The 21281-nt window shown below is 38.5% G+C and overlaps 2 protein-coding genes across 3 annotated transcripts; both read right to left on the bottom strand.

Moving 5' to 3' along the window:
* Positions 1-329: 329 nt before the first annotated feature.
* ndufa4b (NDUFA4 mitochondrial complex associated b) lies at positions 330-3237 on the bottom strand. 2 transcript variants are annotated; one of them, XR_013795732.1, is made up of 5 exons: positions 3008-3237; positions 1923-2011; positions 1797-1857; positions 1470-1606; positions 1269-1366 (listed from the first exon to the last, which is right to left on the bottom strand). XR_013795732.1 is itself a non-coding variant. In XM_079595796.1 (4 exons), the coding sequence occupies exons 1-4, from the start codon at positions 3224-3226 to the stop codon at positions 1550-1552; spliced, it is 426 nt and encodes a 141-aa protein (XP_079451922.1). In that variant the 5' UTR covers positions 3227-3237; the 3' UTR covers positions 330-1549. The 2 variants fall into 2 exon arrangements, 1 of the variants encoding a protein (XP_079451922.1); XM_079595796.1 differs by having other exon boundaries at positions 330-1606.
* A 377-nt stretch (positions 3238-3614) lies between these two features.
* On the bottom strand, positions 3615-18194 carry fam117ab (family with sequence similarity 117 member Ab). The gene is made up of 8 exons (XM_079595438.1): positions 17810-18194; positions 16589-16743; positions 13646-13765; positions 13356-13442; positions 6379-6492; positions 6049-6199; positions 5073-5193; positions 3615-4929 (listed from the first exon to the last, which is right to left on the bottom strand). Exons 1-8 carry the CDS (start codon positions 17910-17912, stop codon positions 4749-4751), a joined length of 1032 nt encoding a protein of 343 aa, XP_079451564.1. The 5' UTR covers positions 17913-18194; the 3' UTR covers positions 3615-4748.
* Positions 18195-21281: the final 3087 nt, after the last annotated feature.

The raw sequence follows: 21281 nt of genomic DNA, 5'->3' as shown, positions 1-21281 counted from the left end.
CTCTAGGTATGGTGAAGGCTATGTGATGATGTGGGGCTATTTTAATTCCAAAGGCCAAGGGAACTTTATCAGGATGCATATTATCCTGGATCCATGAAGTAACTGGCCTTTAAAAATAAAAATCTGCCTGCCTCTAGTCTATGGGAATTTAACATAGGGGTGTCCAAACTTATGCACCCTGTATTTTAAGGAAGAACATTTATTTATTTACGATACATTATTCATTCACAGAGAAAATTGGTGTCCTTAAAGGTTGGATTTTTCCTATTTTTTTAAATTAAGGCATTAAGTTCAATTTCCAAAAGATGATTTTTTTTATTCCTCTTTTTAGTCAACTCTAGCATGGGTGTCTAAACTTAAGCATAGCACTGTAGATAGATAGATAGATAGATAGATAGATAGATAGATAGATAGATAGATAGATAGATAGATAGATAGATAGATAGATAGATAGATAGATAGATAGATAGATAGATAGATAGATAGATAGATAGATAGATAGATAGATAGATAGATAAAACAGTGGATGGGCCCCATTGACTTCCGTGGTATTGAAAAGAAACACTATGGAAGTCAATGTCCCATTAGTTTGGTTACTGACATTCTTCAAAATATCTTCTTTTGTCTTCAGCAGAGGAAAGAAATTAATACAGGTTTGGAACAACTCACGGGTGAGTAAATGATGACAGAATTGTCATTTTTGGGTGTACTATCTCTTTAAGTCTGTCACCAAAGTCGTTTTTGAGTAAATGGCGCCATCTATTGTAAGGCTATTGTTGGATGTCCATGCTTAATGGGGACTTTCCATACACATAATGACTTTTATAGCCTACATTACAAACTGTAAAATTACAAACTGTAAATTGTATATCCCCTAACCCTACCAATTACAGAAAACTTTCTGCATTTTTACAGTTTCAAAAATAATAATTCTGTATGATTTATAAACTGTTTTCCTTATGGGGACCAAAAAAAGGACAAGGAGTTTTAGATATTGCCATCTTTGTGAGGACATTTTTTCCCCATACCTGAACAAACACAAACACACACACACACACACACACACACACACACACACACACACACACACACACACACACACACACACACACACACACACACACACACACACACACACACACACACACACACACACACACACACACACACACACACACACACACACACACACACACACACACACACACACACACACACACACACACACACACACACACACACACACACACACAAACCCTTCTGTTATTGCTGTCTGTCTTGTTTATTTGGGTAACAGGAAGATAACTGTAGATGATATTGTTACAGGTTTGATGATGCATTTCCTTTGAGGTGTCAATAGGTGTATCTGTAAAGAAAATATTGTTTCTTAAAGATATACATTCAGATCTTATAGCTTATGTGTATGTGCTCACTTTCCGTTTCTTTAAAGATTTTAAATGGTGATTCACATTCTAGCATCTGATGTCATGTTGAATAGACCTCCGGGCAGGAAGTGCAGCGTTTAACACAGCCAGCAGATTCACTTTGCTCAGAAGTCAGGCCTGTCCTTCTTCAGTTTAGAGTAGTCCATGTTGACAGCAAAGAGCTGTGGGAGGTGAAATTTGGTAAATTTATATTATTAAATATTAATACACTAACAAAAAAGTACAGATTATTACCACCATGAGACTATTTGGAAGGGTACTATAGGCTAACAGGCTACAATAACTAAATATACAAAGCTGCATAATCAGAAATGGGCAAAACCAAGTGGTCTACATAAATGTTGCTTTCACCTTGTACTGGTCATTTGGCCCAATTTTATTCCATGGCTCTGGGTTGTTCTTGCGATCCCATCTGTTGACAGATTTTAGTCAGTTCTCCATATGTTTGACAAGGTACTGAATGAAAAGGTTACTCACGAGCAGTCAGGGTTCTTTAGAGCGAGGCGGCCCAGGTAAAGCATAGACATGGTCGCTCCACCACCGATGAAAATAAAGAGAGGAATCAACTTCAGAGAGAGAAAGAATTAGAAATGAATGACAAAAAAATTACTAAACTGGTCAATAGTACAGCTGAACAACCAATAACCTGCCTATTATGCTGCCTTATATATGTCAAACCTGTTATCATCATATATATTAGACCCTGAAACATAATTTGATGTAAAATAATATGTTTTTTTTTTAAATATTCAAAAATCACTTAAATAAAACGTTTAATAAAAATGGTAAAAGGTAAGTTTCCTAGAATGACCCCTATACTGCTGTAGGCAGCTCACTAGGTTTTGAGACACTGACATGCTTCTCTGAGGGAATTAGAGCAAGGATTTTTATATTGATTCTGATTTAATCAATAAAAATCAGTGTGTGTGTGTGTGTGTGTGTGTGTGTGTGTGTGTGTGTGTGTGTGTGTGTGTGTGTGTGTGTGTGTGTGTGTGTGTGTGTGTGTGTTAAAAATGCAGCTTTATATTTACTGTACAAGAAAATATGTAGAAAATGTTGCCCGATCAACCACAATAGAATTCCTTCACACAGGCTAATGTATGTTCTGTCTTAATATTTTATGCTTAAGTCTTGTAAGTCTCGATAGGAAGCTGTTATGCTAAATGAATAAAAGAGGCAAAGCTGATTTAACCTCAATGCCCTTGACAGCTGCTGAACAGCCATATATGACAGATACCGCGACCTACAGCAGACATACGTGCTCAGACACTGTTGTTATATGGAGAATTCACGTGCACACGGTATGGATATATAGACAGAAATACATTTGGGAAATGCCAATACCCTCTCCATCACAGAATGGCCAGAATTTCTAATCACTGTGTGACGTGACTTCCCCTATGCGGCCATTAAGTTTACTGAAACCTTATCAAACCTTATCGAGCAGAGGATGTATTAGCAAACGTAACGCCTGAAATGATTCAGAGACATGATTGGAGAATAAATGAATCCTCATCATTAACAGACATGAGCATAATCAGTATCAAATCTGAAATACTTACAGCCGGGTGGCTTTTCAGTTGTTTCAGTACGGTTTTCAGCATTTCAAACTCCAAAAATATTTCTATACAGCAGGATTTGAAGGGCGTTAGTTGTACACTCAACTGTGTAGGAGAGTGAGCGGCGTGTGAAGGGATGCCTGATAAATGCGCTGAGCAGTGCAGCTTCTCGGAGTCTGTTGTTCTGGCGACAGCCGACAGGGGGCGCCCGCGGGTACACATTCCTCCATTGAGTCCCATTCACACCTCGGGCCAGAGATATTCGTCCTTATAAAAAATCAAATAGGGTAGGCCATAGACATCATGATGTCGATAGACAAAAACTAAAGACAATTTTTTGGGTGAATTATCCCTTTAACTTCTGGCTTAATCTAAGCCCTCTCTGTGAAACCAGGTGCTCTCAGGAACATAAATTAAATTTGACAAGACACATGGATCCAGCTAGCAATTTTTTGTTCCCAGTACGTTCTGGGAAAAACTGTTTTTGATTACAATAAAAGAGAACATTCATATTTGATTCCCATATGGAAACATTCTGTTTGCTCCAGCAGCAGGAAATTGAATTGTGAAAAAACTGTAAGGGCACACAAAATACGTATTTTTTCTGTTTAGTGCAGATTACATGACGTGAGATTAGCACTTAAGAATTGATTTTTTTTTTTTTTACATTCTTGTCATTCAAAATCACAGTTTGCTACTGTATTTCTCAGAATGTGTTCACTTATAATTAAGATGGAATAGACGTTCACTCACCATTGATAATTTCTCCTTTATCAGTGCCAAAACATACTGCAGACATGCAAGAATTTTTAAATTGATTTATAGCAATAAAAGAACAATAATAATAAAACAAGTCGATTCATCGATTTGCATGTAGTTTCCCCAAGCACTTCCCAATAAGAAGGCCAATAGTTCAAATTAATACATCTGAATATAAAGTTATAACCTATGCTTAAAACAACAACAACAAAAATCATGTGCATTAAATAAGCACATTGAATAAAGAAATACTTTGAAGTCAAATAGTGCGTCACCACATTATATCTTATGTTTAGCATAAACTTATGTGCAAACAGTACTTAGCACTCAACTGAGCTTACATTCAAGTCCAGATTCATCTATACAAGTAAAAAACTAACATTTATATGTTCAAGGTACACAATTTAAACATTTATTAAACCAAAAAAAAAGTCTACTTTTGTAAAAAGCACAAATGTAAAAGGTGAATGTATACGACTGGAATCCAATGACATAAATATACCCACTGAAATCCACCCACAATACTTTCTTCCGATCTTTTCAATTACTGTAACTAAATAAAGCTAAGGTACAAATATAAAAATTGGGTGGTAAATACTGATTAAAAATTCAAGCATTGGCTTAATAGTACCATTTGTCTTTATAACAAACAAATCTACTCATTCTTCCCACTTCAATATTCAATATTCAAAGGACAGCCTTTTTTTTTATAAAACTGCCTAGTATTAAACCATAAATCTATTCTGTCTGCCATTCCAACAGGATATTTTTCACTACTCTCATTAAAGAAATTTAAAGAAGCTGGTACTCGTATTACAATTACTTTTTAAAGTGGAAAATAAATGTATACATTTTTCACTGTTCAACAATGAAAAATATTATTTTTAATAGTGAGGATGCTGAAGCAAGCACAACATTACAAGTGTTTTTAAAGACACAGTCACTTCTTCTTTCTCTCTCTCTCTCTCTCTCTCTTATTAAGTCATTACTGTCCCACCCAGCAGGACCCTGGAGAAACTGAGAGGCTGCAGATCAGGAAGTCCACTGGAGGAAGGAGAGGCTTTGGGAGATTGACAGGGCAGAAGGCTGAGCCTGTGTGTGTGGTGAAGTTCACTTTGTTGGGGTCGGGGGAAGAGGATACATACACCTGATCCAAGCATGGTGGGCTAAATTAGAGGATAGGAAAATAACAAAAAACATGCAAGGTGAAGGAAAACTACAAAAACAGTAGTGTTGTTCAAAGCAAAATTCAGTGACCACTCAGAGCACCTCAGCAACCACATAGCAACACCATGTCATGCCTACTTACACGTTCTCTTCACACACTCGGACTCTCTCACAGCCCTCTGGCGGATCTCTCTGGAAGCAATAGCTGTTATTAGGCCGTGGCGATGAGGACAACATCAGGATACATGAGTTTACCTCCCCAACTGAGGACAGAGCAGGGTCACAGTCAGTTCAAATCAGACAACAATACATAGTAAGTTATTTATAAACTAAAAAAAACTAACATTCTATTATTATAATTAATTATCATTCTGTAGTTACATCGTGTACTAAGACCGACAGAAAATTAAAAGTTGCAATTTTCTAGGCCAATATGACTAGGAACTATACTTGCATTCCTGCGTAATAATCAGAACTGTGCTGCCGTACCAGCAGGCGCAATGATATTACAAACTTAGTGCCGGTCACATTGGAAGTTACCGAGCTGGGGACTATTTTCAGGCGCTGCGTAATATCATTGCGCCTGCTGGTACGGCAGCACAGTTCCTTGATTATTACACAGGAATGAGAGTATAGTTCCTAGTCATATTGGCCTAGAGTACACGATGTAACTACAGAAGAAAAATATCGAAACTCTTTGGTAGTTTTTTTTTGAGAGAGATGCTAACGGTCTAATCAGATTCAATGATCTATGCTAAGCTATGCTAAAAGTGCTACCGCCAGACCCGGAGATCGGCTGAATGGATTTAAAAACAGTAAAACTCAACTGTTTAACTCTAGGGGAGTTGGAAAATAAGCCTATTTCCATAAAAAGTGGAGTGTTCTTTTAATCAGTGTAGCTTGCAGCCCTCTGTTCACTACACTACAAAATTGCTCAGGTAACCTGCAGAGTACTGTATGTGGGTCGGGCTTCTTGTTGTGTATTTGAGGGGTGTTTTGAATAGATTTATTCGGGGACAGGACACCAAAAACCAGGATTGTCTCCGGAAACGGGGACGCCTGTCCACCGTTACATACAGTGAGAGTTCGAGAAAAAAAAAAAAAAAAAAGAGACCTACCAGTATCAAGATCTAAAGGGCGCTGTGGAGTGCAAGATGTGAACGAAGATAAAGAGGACTGGGAAGATACACAAGAAGACTCGATCTGAAACCCACTCCTGGAGCTCAGGTGTGGAACAGGAGCCCTGTGGCCATCTGGAACCTCATAAACCTATAAAACAAAAGAAAAACACAAATACAGTTACATACGTTTCCAGTTGTGCAGGTTTGTAAAAAACTAACCAAAAACTGAGCATTTGGGCTCGGTTATCCAGTTTAAATAATATGCAAATTAGCATGACATCAGCCTTCACAATCAGTTCAAACCGTGAAAAGTGTTAAGAAACTTACTCCACAGTGGTCAACGGGTGAATAATGTATGAAGACTTTCTCCAGCTCCTGATCTAGTCTCTCTTCACTGTGTCGCAGACGTGACGGCAGCCGAGTCAATGACGCAGCCGAGGACTGAGAAGACAGGAAACGCACACATATTGGTACTTTCCATTTTTATCTATTGGTTTTAAATTGAGCTAATTATATATTTTTTATCCTTTCTATTGTCAGTGGCCACTTAAAAAAAAAAAAGAAACTGAGTTTTCCTATGTTTCCTAAATTTTTATCCCCAAATTGTAGGTGAACAACAAACAGACTTTAAAAGGCATGCAATACATCTTCAAACTCCTGAAAATTATGAAAATTACCACCTCACAGATAGGACACATTTCATGCTCACAATTTAAGATGAAGTTAGCAAAGATAAGGGGATTTGTTTGAATGTTTATTTATATGTAAGAACATTAGACAAAAACTAAAAAGATGGTTTCAGTTTCTATATTTTCAATCAATGCTGGATGTTCTGATTTAATTATTATCCTAAGCCTGGTGTGTGTGTGTGTGTGTGTGTGTGTGTGTATCCATTCATCCATCAATCTGTCTGTCTGTCTGTCTGTCTGTCTGTGTGGATCCACTTTATGGAGTTGAATCATTAATGCCCTGAAGATAATTGATGGATGTTGCAAAGATGAAATTAACAAATTTAATAATTGATGATCTTTACAATGGAACTGTATCAACACTGAACTGACTTCAGCTGAAAAATGAAACTTTTCTTACAAGTGTACAGCCACATTGAAATGTTTGAATCACTGAATAATTTTTCTGTTATCACTTTAAAGCTGCTTTAAAACAATGTGTATTGTATAAGGTGCTATATAAATAGATGACTTGACAATATTTATTGCTCATTTCATTGTCAGGTAGTACTGCAGTCTCCTGCATTGTTGTACATGTGTTTAATAAAACTTGTAGTAGCAATTATAACACCAAGTTTACAGAACATATCTGATAAAGTGCTCTGCGTGTCATGAGGCAGAAGGATGGCCTTCAATTTGGCGCTAAAACATGTAGCCTAGTAATGGATAAAAACTAATAAATGACAATAGTGAGAAAAACACCTTCATATCCAACTAAAACTGAACTGGAATTACACTGAACAAAATTACAAACGCAACACTTTTGTTTTTGCTCCCATTTTTCATGAGCTGAACTCAAACTTTTTCTAGAATGCACTAGAATGCTCTTTGAGCACAACCGAGATAATCCATCCACCACACAGGTGTGGCATATCAAGATGCTGTTTAGACAGCATGATTATTGCACAGGTGTGCCTTAGGCTGGCCACTCTAAAATGTGCAGTCAGATCTTTTGTGTACATAGAAAAAGTCTTAGATCTTTGAGTTCAGCTCATGAAAAATGGGGGCAAAAACAAAAGTGTTGCGTTTATAATTTTGTTCAGTGTAGGAACCATAATACAAAATGAAATAAAACTCTGAAATGAATAACCCTGGAGTGTGTGATTTTTGTTTGCAGCGAGCCAGCATGTGTTAAAGCAGAACAGCTTTTGACAACCACTCTTCCTGTGACATTTTGCAATCCTCCACACTTCCTCTAACATTTGTGTACATTTGTCAGAACATATCACTTGAGTGCATTTGAAGGCTTCACCCACAGACCACTGAACTGAATTTGAATTGTATGAGCTTTGGTACAGCAAATAATGAGCCCCCCTAAACTACAATACAAACAGGATCTTATTCTAATTTCATATGCAAAAATGTGTCATAGCACACTGATACATGACATGCAATCACATCGATTTTCATGCAAAAACTAGCTAGATAAATAATACAGATAATAACTAAATGTTTACATCTTCTAAATAAAAAGTAAAAGCGGTTTGCCTGTGCAAAACTCACTGTCACTATTCTAGGGTGTTGTGGGAGGTTGCTAAGGTGTTGCCATGTTGCTAAGATGTTGTAAGTGGCTGTTAGCATATTGCTTTGTTAGGTGGTTGCTAACTAAGTGAAAAAAAAAATCTCTCTATGATATGATCCTTGGATATGCTATGGATGCCACGGATATAATTTAAAAAATAATTTGTTACATTTCTATAGCACTTTTTCTGGGACCTCAAAGCGCTTCACTTATAGAAGGGGGGAATCTCCTCAACCACCACCAATGTGCAGCATCCACCTGGATGATGCGACGGCAGCCATATTGCGCCAGAACGGCCACCACACACCAGCTTACTGGTGGAAAGGATACAGTAGCCCCGTTTACATGCACACTTTTTTGGTATTCTGATTGAGATCGTTCTGATTGCCGGATTCCGGTTGACCATTTACATGGGATGTTATCTAAACCGATCTGAAGTTTACATGTGCTGACGCTTTTAATCGGAATAATTTTGTGACATGCACACAGCTTGTCTGCCACATCTGACTGGAAGCTCATTATTTCCCGCGTTTTCAACCCTGTCAAGATGGTGCATCACTTAATCGTCGCACTAATTTTAGGCAGTCGGGCCAGGGCTTTAAACGGCCTGTGCCAGGCTAATAGCCTCGGGCCAGTAGCACCAGACCCAAAGTCTGCTGCGTTTCCACTGTCGGGCCAGCAGCTCCACAGCGCTTCACTTAAAAACACGCCCGTAACACGCCTCTCTGGAACAGCGTTACACCCATCATTTCACCAACAAATGGTAGTTTTATCAGAAAGAAATCCCTGGAAACAGCGTGATCTCAAAACAAACACGATAAAAGCGACCGTTTGCTGGCATTTTTGTAGTTTAATTGAATATTTAAAACACAAAAATCTATGTTTTACCACAGGTTTACAATAAAAAGTGATACATTGATCATAATTAATTAATTTGTGTCAAAATTGCACATTAGTCACACAGAAAAGTGGTTTACCGGTTTACCATCTATTTAAAAAAAGAAAGAGAATAGTTACAGGACATATTTACATCACATTTAGAAAAAAATATAATTTCTACAAATATGCCACCAAAAATACGACCTAAAGCTATGCTACAGTTATATTTTCAGTCAGAGAAACAGAGGTAGCTCCCGAAAAAAAAAGTTTTATGATACTATTTTATGATAGTCTGGTAAAGAGACGAGACATAGGCCACTGACAGATAAAATAAAAACAGGATTATGATAGCCTTTATGATTTGTCTGATTTCTTCAAGCGTTCATATTTACTATGGTAATGGTTAGCGTGCATAGTCTTTTGCATCGGGTATAAATATTTCTACCTCATACGGTGATCAGAATCCACATCAGATCACAAACAAGGCATTCAAACATGAAAGTGAGTTTTGAGGTAAATTATCTTTAAATTAAAAAGTCTTCAAAGCTGATGTTAGCTGACAGAATTATCCGGCGCAAAACCAGGCATGCGCGGAAAGACGTACACTCAAAGTAATTGGATCAGCTCGTTTACATGGTGTAATTTTCCGTTTGATCGGTTCATGAAAAGGTTTATTCCACCCCCTTCAATCCGACTGAAATTTCAATCGGTTTGAGCATTTTTATTCCGATTCGACTTTTAAACTGGTTATAATTGGAATACAATGCTACATGTAAACGGGGCTAGTGAAGAAGCCAATCAGTATATGGGGATGATTTGGAGGCCATGATGGACAGAGGCCAAGGGGCAAATTTGTCCAGGATGCCGAGGTTACACCCCTAATCTTTTTCGAAGGACATCCTGGGATTTTTAATGACCACAGAGAGTCAGGACCTCGGTTTAACATCTCATCCGAAGGACGGTGCTCTTTGACAGTACAGTGTCTCTGTCACTACACTGGGGTGTTAGGACTCACACAGACCACAGGGTGAGCGCCCCCTGCTGGCCTCACTAACACCTCTTCCAGCAGCAACCTGGTTTTCCCAGGAGTCTCCCATCCAGGTACTAACCAGCCTCAGCCCTGCTTAGCTTCAGTGGGCAACCAGTCTTGGGCTATAGGGTGATATGGCTGCTGAATATGATATCCCTCCTTAAATGCAAGCAACATTTAGGCTCAGCCTCAGAAGTCACGCACATGGACCAAACGTCTGATGCATAAGGCACACAAAATTGGAAGTTGTCATCTGATAGGTTGAATTCTACATGATTTCCTGGAGACGTGCGTGTCGCATTCTTTAAAGATCCGCCTGGAAACAAATCTGTCATGATGCCAAACCCCCTCATAAAAGTAGAAAGCCGCTGTGTTTACAACTGTGACAATGAGCACTTATCAGGTTCAACTAAATGCTGGATTTTCAGAAGTATGTGAATTTCACAGCATAGACTTTTTAAAATGCGTCCAAGAGTTTTACATGCCAGTTTGTTATTGTAGGGACATCAACGTAAAATTTTCACGTGCTGGTCAGACTTTTGGGCGGACCTTGGCCAATGAATGGAATGGTGGAGTCCAGTGCCCAGTTGCATGAAACCACTTAAGTGGTTTGACTTAAAGGTATCCCTAAGGGGGGGAAATCCCTGAGGCAAGGGATTTCTTTAAGAGGATTGCAACAAACATCACCCTTACCTAAGTGTTTATACTAAGCATTTTGCGATTGTGTCTGGCAAAACACAGCAACGAAGAAGTGGTTGCTATAGTTATGCAATTTCAAACAATAAACAGGACAAAATGGACCACTGACTTTTGAACAAGTTTAACATTTACTAAACTATACAGCTGTAGTACAATATTTGAGTTATGGAAATTATTAAAGGCAATCTGACGGACGACAGAGCATCCTAAAATTCGAGCACATCTCTATGAGTCCACCTACGACACCAGAGGATGCTCAAAATGCCGTGCCGCTCGCGTAGTTTTTCATAAAATTACATTATACTTGTCCAGCTCGTTGTTACTGTATTGTACTCACACATCAATGCCACTTTGCCTGTTTGGTGATTAGATTCACTGATTTTTTGCAGCCTTGAAGCACGAAAGTACCGAATGATATGTTTGGTGTCCAAGAGCTGACGTGACTTGATGCCTAGTCCTGTGTGCTAAGCAGCTTTACAGTAGGCTACTAGAAACAAGAAATCTAAACAAACTGGACCAAGGAGGGAAAAACATTTTCTTGAAAGATGGGGGGAAAACACCCAAGCTTGCTGCTATAATCAAACACTCTTGCGCAGAAGACGAAAGCCTGACATGAGATAATTAATTCAAGCACACAGTGGAAAAATATGAAAAAAATGTTTTGGCAGCACAGAAGACATGGCAGGTGACGTGCCATTTTCTGCCAAAGAGAGCAAGTTCCTCCGCTGCTTCAAGTTATCCTAAATTGCCGTTGACTTCCACACCCACTCAGCCCCAAGTTTAAGCAAGGCTTCCATCCAGCGAAGTGCTACCCGTTTCCCAAGCATTTCCTTCTAGTGGAGGCTTGAGAAGCCATTCCAGGCGTGTCGAATTGGGTTTTAGATACAATAAAAAGGGGTTACTCATTCCAATTCACTTGCAAAAACATGCATACAACACTGGTTGAAGGCCAGCATCATTCCCACCTTGAGCGTGGTGCGAGGACCGTATTGTTTTCAGAGTGAACCACGCCTGCATCAGAGCCCTGGCCCCCTGGAAACTGCCCCATCTGCATCAGATGGGTGTGGAACTGAGCTCAGTTTCCAGAATGAAGGTAGTCGTGACAGACGCCTCCAAGACTGGTTGGGGCGCACTGTGCGAAGGCAGGCCGCCCTTTGGCTCTTGGGAGGAGCCAATGTCGAGCTGACACATCCACTGTCTGGATATGATGGCAGTGCTACTGGTCTTCAGGGAATTTCAACAGGAGCTCAGAGGTCACCATGTCCTGGTCCGGTCAGACAACATGACAGTGGTAGCCTATATCACCAAGGGGGTGGGGTCCCATCTGCATTTGGAGCATTTTTATTCAATATTCCAATACCCAATATTTTTTTCGAAGAAAAATGACGCATTAGCCCACAGGTGGCCTCTACACCTTCATGCCTGCCCTCCGGTAGCACTGCTTCCTCAGGTCATCAGCTGAATGAGAGAGGACAGATGCTCAGTCTTACTCGTGACACCACTCTGGCAGAACCAGCCGTGGTTCCCGGGAATGGTTCAGCTGCTGTCAGCAGCACAATGGCCAATCCTACTGAGAAGGGACCTCCAGCCTCTCTCACTAAAGACCAAGAGATAACAAGCGTTGCGTAACCTCCCGTGCTACTGAGCATATGAGACGAGTCAACGCTATTGCAATTCAGTCGAGAAATTCTGACTCATATGGCCCTTTAGCACAACTCAAAAAGGCAGCTGGCCCTGCCGTTTCTGGTGGGCTAAAAAGCCATTTGTCTGCACAGATGTGAACCAATCAGGATTCAGTATTCTGAGGAAACCGTTTCCCCATTTGCGTCAAACTTCCTTGTTGGCAGAGGCTATTTACCCTAACTTCACCCACAATTGTCTGGTTGAGACAGACAAAATTAACAAAAGAAACCTGTTGAATAACAAACAGTGGCATGAGTAATTGTGAATTTAGCTTTTGCTGCGACAGACCAGAGTTTGAATCCACCTTTTCCGATCCCATTCTATCGCATCAGCTCAGAGAGGTGTTCATTCAAAATAATAATAAAGAAAATATTTGAAAAATGGAAATAAGTGCCTAATGGGTATTTTTAATTGAGGGTACCGCTGGATGTGGTGCTACATGCTAAGCTAAAAGCCCTTGCCAACCAACTCCCTCTTCCTGGTATTCTGGTATACACTCACTGGATTTGTATTTTAACTTGGGTGATCTTGGTTAAATCTGAGATACCGTATCTTCTACTGTTTCATAATGTACAACAATACACTAAGGTGCAAATAGTATCTGCCACTATTTGGATTAGGTATTAAGTATAAAATTAGACAAATTCCAAATAACTCAGTTTAATCGTATGTTCAGGTTGAAAAGAGAAATGAGGATTGTGAATGAGGAACCAGGGAGCATAGAACAGTGAGAAAGAGAGAATGATTGTGTGTGTGTTAGTACCTGATGTTGGTTGTGCAGTTTCTCTTGGTTGCCAACTGGAAAACCTGACCGTTGCTTCTGTTGTAGTTGTTGTTTCAGCTTGGAAAACTTAGAAACAAAAACAGTGTAAGGACAAAAAAAAAAAAAAAGAGCAGAGAAACAGCAGACATTTTCTTACTCACAAATACAGATATATGTAGTGTGACAGAGTAATACATTTCCCATGAGTCACCACACATGAACTTAATATAGTATCAAGCTATTTCCATAACAGAATTGAAGTGGCATGTTAACTGTGATGTATGACTTACCGATGAACCTGCACACATGTCACTTCCATCCTGGAGATGTTCTGAATTTCCCCATGATGCTGAGCGTTTGTGGAATCCAACAGCTGTTGTTTTAGCTCCAGCTAACCATGCATGTGGTGTCTTTTACAAAAATAACAGCCATCATAAATACATAAAACTACACTTTAAACATGTTATTTTGCTTAGACAGCAACTGTGTTGCATTTTTGGCCTTATTTTAAAGTTGGCATGACATGAAAATTCACCCCATATATTTAATAATTGCATGTTATAGATCTTATTGGGAATGATTGTATGTTTGTTTGTTTGTTTTTGACCTCATAATGTTTAATCAAAATGTCATAACTGGATCTTCCGGTGGAAATGACTGCTGACGTACATGTTTGCAGAACTTCTCCAATCATTTAGTTCACTTAAACCCTTCATCTGCTTCCACTTATGAGTGCAAAGCCCACATCTTAAAATCCAATCAACCAATAAATAAAATCAAGTATTTATTATTAATTTTTGATTAACCGTTACACGCGGATGTACATCACAATGCAGCTTTCATCCTATGTGTGAACATTCCACTAAATGTCTTCTTTTGTTTCATGGAAGAACCATTTTGGAACCAGGGCTGAAGCCACCACATCCCCTTAACAAGTCAATAAGGATTTTCAATGAACGATTTGTTTAATTTTGCCTTAGGTTGAGTAAAATAAGACAATTCTAATTTTTGGGTGAACTAGTACAATCCGATATTTTGTTATTAACCAGCATCACAAGCAAAGAAAATACATTTACCTTAGAGAGACTAATTTATAAGGGAATTTTAGTAGGTAAACGGTCTTAAGTCAACAATATAAAAGGAAGCATATATATTAGGCTTATATTATAAGGAACAGAAAACAGATGATATTTAAAAATAAAAAGCTAATGTGCCCACTTCCCTTCACAGCTGAGCTGAGGGTTAAAGTTCATAGTGATTGCAGTAAATCATAGACTGTGATGTAATAGCCTAGTTTGTGCACACCATGGTACAATGATAGTGTCCGAAGATACAATGGACCTCTCGTATTTACCATGGTACTGCATGGCTTTGTTTACACTGTTATTAGTTATTATAAGTCTCGGATGAGTCAGCTGGCAGGCCCTGTTTACACCTGGTATTAGGATGCGTTTAGGTTGGATCGCAAGTACACGAGAGAGACATATTCCTGTTTACACTTGGTATTTTAATCTCTTTTGCACACTTTAAACAACTTCTGTCCTGATTTCTTCAAAGGGAGTGTCTGGGCGGGTAAATGTATTTTTTTTTCCAGATCTTTAGATCTAATAGACAAAATACTCTAGTGCAATTTACATATGAATGCAGACAGACAAATGTAAAAACATAATGAGAGCATCAGCTTTCGTTACTGCTCTGATAGACAAGACCACACCGAATGCTGTGAGTGTGTTAGAAATCAGAAATGGTGAGAGATCATTGTACTTGTTACGTTTTTCATTTTCAAACCAAACTTGGATCTCCAGCTGACAAAGTTCAAATCCTGTCTGGCTAGGGCACTTCCCATAATGTTTACCCATTTTGTGGCTGTTCGAACGCATTCTACCAAATGATCTACACTATGAAAGCAATCCAGTCGAATGCTCTTTCGACTACCTCTGGAAGTGGTCGAAAGTGGACAAGCTCAAAACCTTTTAGATCCCGTTAACACATGTATTTAGCGTCGTCCACTGGAGATCCGATCAACCAAAACGCATCTTATTACCAGGTGTAAACAAGGGCTAAAAGTGAATGCACTAGGTCTATATTGGGACAATATTACCATTTTCATGTACCATGGCATTTATATAGAATACGACATTCTACCTTCCAATCAAATGGAACCTTTTAACGGTTTGATCTAGAATCTATACAATTCCTCTTTTTGGTTCTTTATTGGCATCTATGGTTCCATGAAGAATTCCAACAACCCTTTCTATACCACAGAAGGTTTTTTTATAGTGGAAAAGGGTTGTTTAGATTTTTTATTTTGTTTAGATGTTCTTGACACTATGACACTATTGGTGCTTTTCCACTGCATGGTACGGTACGCTAAGGCACGCTTTGGCGCTTTTCCACTGCATGGTACGGTTCGGTACGGCGCGCTTTAGCGCTTTTCCACTGCATGGTACGGTACAGTACTGCTCGGTACGGCTCACTTTGTGGCGCTTTTCCACTGCATGGTACGGTACGGCAAGATTCGGTACGGCGCGCTTTGGCGCTTTTCCAATGCATGGTACGGTACAGTACTGCTCGGTACGGCTCACTTTGTGGCGCTTTTCCACTGCATGGTAAGGTATGGTATGGCTCGCTTCGGCTCACTTTAAATGGTACCACCTCTGTTGAGATTCCAAGCGTACCGTACTAAATACTATATTTTATATTATTTTACCGATACTAAAAAGTGACGTGAAAACACTGCAGATCACTGATTGGTCAGACAGAATCGTCACTACCAGCGTCATTGTATTTGCGACACGAGACACCAAACTCGCTAGATTTAAATAGCCATTAACAGCCACCGCTGTAGCACCTGTTTTTAAACTATTTGCTTGAAAAAAAATGTCTTAATCGTGGTCAGTGGACGAAGTGCAGACGCGAACCGAGCCGTGCCGTGCAGAGCCGAGTCATACCACGCAGTGGAAAAGCGAAGCGAGCCGAACCGTGCCGCGCCGAACCGCACAATGCAGTGGAAAAGCACCATATGACCACTTGACCTTTCTGAAAGGTTCTTTGAGGTACCAAAAATGGTTCTTCTATCCTTGTGAAAAACCCTCATTACTTTTATATCACACACTTCACAGAATATCACTAATGGCTGTGGCGGTGATATGATGGATTATAATTTATTATGGACTCAGATTATAATTTGAATCAAGCCCACATGATCCAGCCAGGACATTGAATCACTTCACCTGTGTGGATTTATCTTCCCCGATGTGTCTGCTGGGACTGTGTTCGTCACCCACTTTGGGCCACTGGCCTTGCAAGTATGGCCCCACAATCGCATCCAAAGATAGTGTGCGCCGGATCCGAGTTTGCAAACACCACTCGGCTTTGGTCCAATCACCTGAGGAACCAAGAAAGCTTGTGTATTAAATAAAAAGGTTTGTGATTACAGTATATTGCATAGAGAGAAAACCACAGCTTAGCAGTTATCTATACACTTCAACGAGGAAACATGCTATTAAACATCTTGTTCTTATAAATGTGTGTATTGCAAGTTTCCTCCTATATCCTCTTTTGTATTACCGGTAAACTTCACTTTTCACTGGTCTAGATCATAAAAGTTCTTGAATTACTGGATATGAAAAGGATATATTAGACATTATGTATTACTGTACATACAATGGAATATTTAAAATATCACAATTTGAGCTGTAAAGATTAACATGAATTTCACAAAGTCTTAGCATTTAGATGGTCTGTCTTTTGCTTTAATGATGATAACACTGTAGCTGACACGAACAAAACCAGATCATGTTTTCCACCATGACTTGAGATGTTTCAAAGAGCATCTTGTGCTTCACTGGAAGCAAGAAAATGTGACCTTTAGTACAAAGGAGTTCACATGACCACCAGTATCACCAGTGTTGTATTATTTGATTAGTGAAATATCTAAATTATTTATTATTTTTTCTCCAAATGTCATAAAAAATGCCTTGCTTCATAAATTGTATTTATTTATTTTTAACCAAAAAAGCTTCTTTATTTCGCTTTAAATTAGATTTTGAAACGCAAATGTTTCATATAGTCCCCACTGTATATTGGACAAAGTATGAAACCATCCATCTTTAAACGTGTCATTTATACGTTTAAAGTTAATATACAGCCAGTATTTATAACTAATAATGAAGATGATGTTATGCACTAGCAAAGTCCAGAAGAATACTGTAGTGTGGGTAGATGAAATTAACTCACTAGATTCCATCTTTGCCCAGAGATAACGAGAAACCATACTAAAAAGCCTAAACAGTTATGCTCAAATAAGTTTAGATCGTTAAGCACATTAAAAAAATAAAAAATAAAAGAATAATAATAATAATGTGTTTTCAAACTCAATCATTTCCTGTTAATCTTCAAGGACATTTAGTGGCTCAGATCATGTGTGATAGTCACTGATGTGTATACTTCACCTGAAGTGATATTTGTGACTGCAGCTCCAGCTGGTTTGTGCAGTGTGAAGGGAACAGTAGCTTTAAGAGGCTGGAGACCTGATCCGCTCCTGGACATCTTCATTTCTCCACAAACACTCTGGCGTCAGAGGCTCATACGCTTCTTTTTGTCTGTGTAGTTACATAACAAAACTGCGTAGAAGACGACGCATGCAAACATCTAGTTTCTTAACTAGACAGATAACTACAATATATGCTTAATTAATCGTATAAGTATTGCCTACGAATTGAGAGTAAGTTACTCTGCTGCTCAACAAACACCGAATGAGTGAACTGAGTGAACCGAACTCTGCCTATCGAAACGCTCTGTCGGATCTTTCATTCATTGTAGGAAGTGGGCGGATACCTTTAGAATTCGCATTTTGATTGGCTAAAAGAAATGGCTATCCAGAAATACACCATATTAACATTAACAAGTATTTAACTTAAACATTATTTTGGCTTTATCTTAAAGAATTAAATGCAGTGCAGCGATTTTTGCAGTGCATTAATTGACAAGCACACAAAAAATAAAGTAGGCCTATTCTGATACTTCTATGCAAATACTTGCCAAACTCTGCTAGAGTGCGGCCTAGGCCTACTACTTCAAAAAAACGCATAAAATAAAATGTGTATGGCTTTGAGTTGCTTTCTTTTAGTTCTGAGGCCATCTTTATCTAGTGTAGGCTACTTCTGATGACAAAACTGACAAAAGCTGAAGTAATGATGTCTCAACGCATGTTGAATGTGTAGGCCTACAAGTGCAAATGAGATTTGTATGGAAGCTTGTTTCCGCCATGAAATAACAACTAAAAAAAGTTAATTGCGACTTTTAATCTCACAATTTTGACTTTTTTTCTCACAATTGCAAATGTAGGCTATTTATCAAATAGTGAGTTTATAGCTCACAATTCAGACTTTTTTTCTCAGAATTGAGAGGGAAAATAGTCAGAGTTGTTAGATATAAACTCTCAATTAAAAAAAGTAATTGCAAAATTTAATCTCACAATTTCTGCTGCGAATTTATGATTCAAACTTAAATTAGAGTTAAGCTAGCAGTTGTGAATTATAAAGTCTGAATTGTGGAATTTAAACTCCATTTGCATAAAAAGTCATAACTGTGAGATAAAGTCGCAATTACCTTTTTATATTTTTTATTCCATGGCGGAAACAAGCTTTCATAGATTTGATAGCTATAGTTGAGGGCATACAATGGTATGGTTTCAGAATCAAAAGACTTGAAGAAAGAAATTATAACAAATTGTTCATTTCAGGTGAACTATTCCTTTAGGCAATGATACAATTATACAATAATATTGTATAATTGTTTTTGAAACTATCACATTGAATTGTGAGTAAAACATACATTTACATAATTAAACTGCTTTACATTTTTTCATATCTCCTGTATATAGAAGTGGTATTTCTTCCAAGGGTGTAACAGTCCCGTCCCTGTGGGTGTCTTCAGCATGTATTGTTGGAGATAACCTTCCTCCCAATGTCTGAAGACCAGGGAGTGCAATCAGTGGTGGTTTGCATAGGGTGGAGCTTGTGTGAGATAACACCTTCTGAATATGCCCATATTTGCAGAAGAGCTGTTCTGTGGTTTGTACACTTGTTTTTTTGTATTTTTGGGGGGTTTGAAAAGAATGCTTTTATTGTCTTTCTTGAAAATAAATGATATTTTGTTATCTGTGGTGTACATTTATAAAAATTTCATATTTTAGGATTGCAGAGAATTTTAGGAATGAATACTGAGAGACTTTTAGATCTTTCAAAGGAGGTTTTTGAGATAAAAACAGTGATCCAAGAATGCGTTCACATTATGTTTCACATGAAAAATTTTTTGCATTCTTTGACCACACATTCAACAGGAAGGGCTTTTCTTTTACTCTTTGTCTTTCCCTTAGAATTGAGTTATTTTCAAGATCAAAAGTATTTTTTTAGCTTCAAACTGCTCCATTCTGGGAAATGAATAAGTGTCACATCTTTTTGGTAAGCTTATTTTTAACCTGGTCCCCATTTTGCATTTAGACACATCTTTTTTGGTTCTTTTACTGCAACAATACACAGTGAACAAATGATGCTGACCTTTGACCCATAATTGACACTTGTTCTTGGTTTGACCCCTGGGTCATGGTGACCTTAAATACGAGCCATGTTGTAATAAAAAAGAGTGACATCTGGTTGAGGAACAGGTTTGAAATAGATTAGAATGATGTGTTCTATGCATATGAGACACCATGATGTTATGTATTTATCTGAGATTGTATCAACCACCCAGAACACCCCAGCTAGCAAAAAATATATTCTAAGAACGATATGCTAATGTTCCCATTAATGTGTTTCTGATTGTTTCCTGAATGTTCAAACTGGGCTATTTTTTGAGAACACTAATAGACCGGATAACTTTGAATGAACATTCTATTAACATTACAGGAAGAATATTTTTTCATAACTTTGATATGAGCCTTTACCAACCTTTACCACAGCAAAATACTAAAAACACTTAAAAAGAACACTCAGGCAACACCCAAGCAAATTCTACTCACATTTTCTTCAGAGAAGGCCAGAAAAAAACAGCTCACATTAAAACACAAAGATGGATGAGAACAAGAAATTAAATGAACCCTCCAATTATATTTTTAAAGACAATACAACATTTTAGAATTTTTTTTAGCTTTAGGGTTAGGATTAGGTTAGCAGTAAAGTTCTAGTAACAACACCTACAGGTATAGTATACTAGTATAACTGTATCAGTGTTATTACAGTGTTGTTTTGAAGTAAAAAGAAACATAGGGTTTGCTTTCAAGGGAACTCAACACTGTATCAGAATATTGACACTATGGGAACGCTTCCGCATGACCAGTCTCTGAAGCACGTGTGAAATCCGGCTAATTCTATTGTTCGATGGCATTATGACTATAAAAGGCTATAACACGACTATAACATTAGACATTCAGCTTTGTCTTCAGGAAGCGCTATATGTGAAATTGTTTGTCTTGTTGTTTGTCAAAAAAAAAAAAAGTTGGGATGGCAATTTTTTTTTTTTTGAAATCATCTGTCTCTGTGTCCACACTATAATATGGCCAGTGACATGCACAACTTTTGTGTTGTTCGTTTGGGAGTGAAGCATGTCAGGGGGCCCTCGAGGAGGCTGGCTGGATGTATTGTGAAGGACTCTCAATGAGAATGCTTGGCTCTTTTCTCTGAGGAGGAAGCCCAAGCTCGAGCACCCCGTGGCAGCACAGTGACTCAGATCATGGGGGTCACAAATGGAGTTGGCAGAGGAACTTGAGACGGGTTCTGCCCTTTCTCAGTTCTCATCCGCCAACCCCAAAGCATTTGTTTTGGTTCCATAAGCCGGCTCTGTAGTTTCTTCTGATCTGAAAGAGGGCCCGATGTTAACTATATCTGTTCCGAGGAGTTGGATGTGGTTAACATCTAGGCGAGG

The sequence above is a fragment of the Phoxinus phoxinus genome (genome assembly GCF_949152265.1).
Source record: "Phoxinus phoxinus genome assembly, chromosome: 21".
In the NCBI taxonomy this organism is placed as follows: domain Eukaryota; kingdom Metazoa; phylum Chordata; class Actinopteri; order Cypriniformes; family Leuciscidae; genus Phoxinus; species Phoxinus phoxinus.
Note: the sequence above shows the minus strand (reverse complement) of the source record. Positions and strands in the feature narration are given on the sequence as shown.

What these genes read in the sequence shown, in the direction of transcription:
- ndufa4b (XM_079595796.1), bottom strand. Translation starts at nt 3,226, where the DNA reads ATGTGTACCCGCGGGCGCCCCCTGTCGGCTGTCGCCAGAACAACAGAC. An exon ending in AACTGAAAAGCCACCCGGCT is followed by an intron (nt 2,012 to 3,007) that starts GTAAGTATTTCA and finishes CTCTCTCTGAAG; the next exon opens with TTGATTCCTCTCTTTATTTT. An exon ending in CTAAAGAACCCTGACTGCTC is followed by an intron (nt 1,858 to 1,922) that starts GTGAGTAACCTT and finishes ATCTGTCAACAG; the next exon opens with ATGGGATCGCAAGAACAACC.
- fam117ab (XM_079595438.1), bottom strand. Translation starts at nt 17,912, where the DNA reads ATGAAGATGTCCAGGAGCGGATCAGGTCTCCAGCCTCTTAAAGCTACT. An exon ending in GGGAAGATAAATCCACACAG is followed by an intron (nt 13,766 to 16,588) that starts GTGAAGTGATTC and finishes TTTTTGTAAAAG; the next exon opens with ACACCACATGCATGGTTAGC. An exon ending in CCCTTTAGATCTTGATACTG is followed by an intron (nt 5,194 to 6,048) that starts GTAGGTCTCTTT and finishes CTCTGTCCTCAG; the next exon opens with TTGGGGAGGTAAACTCATGT.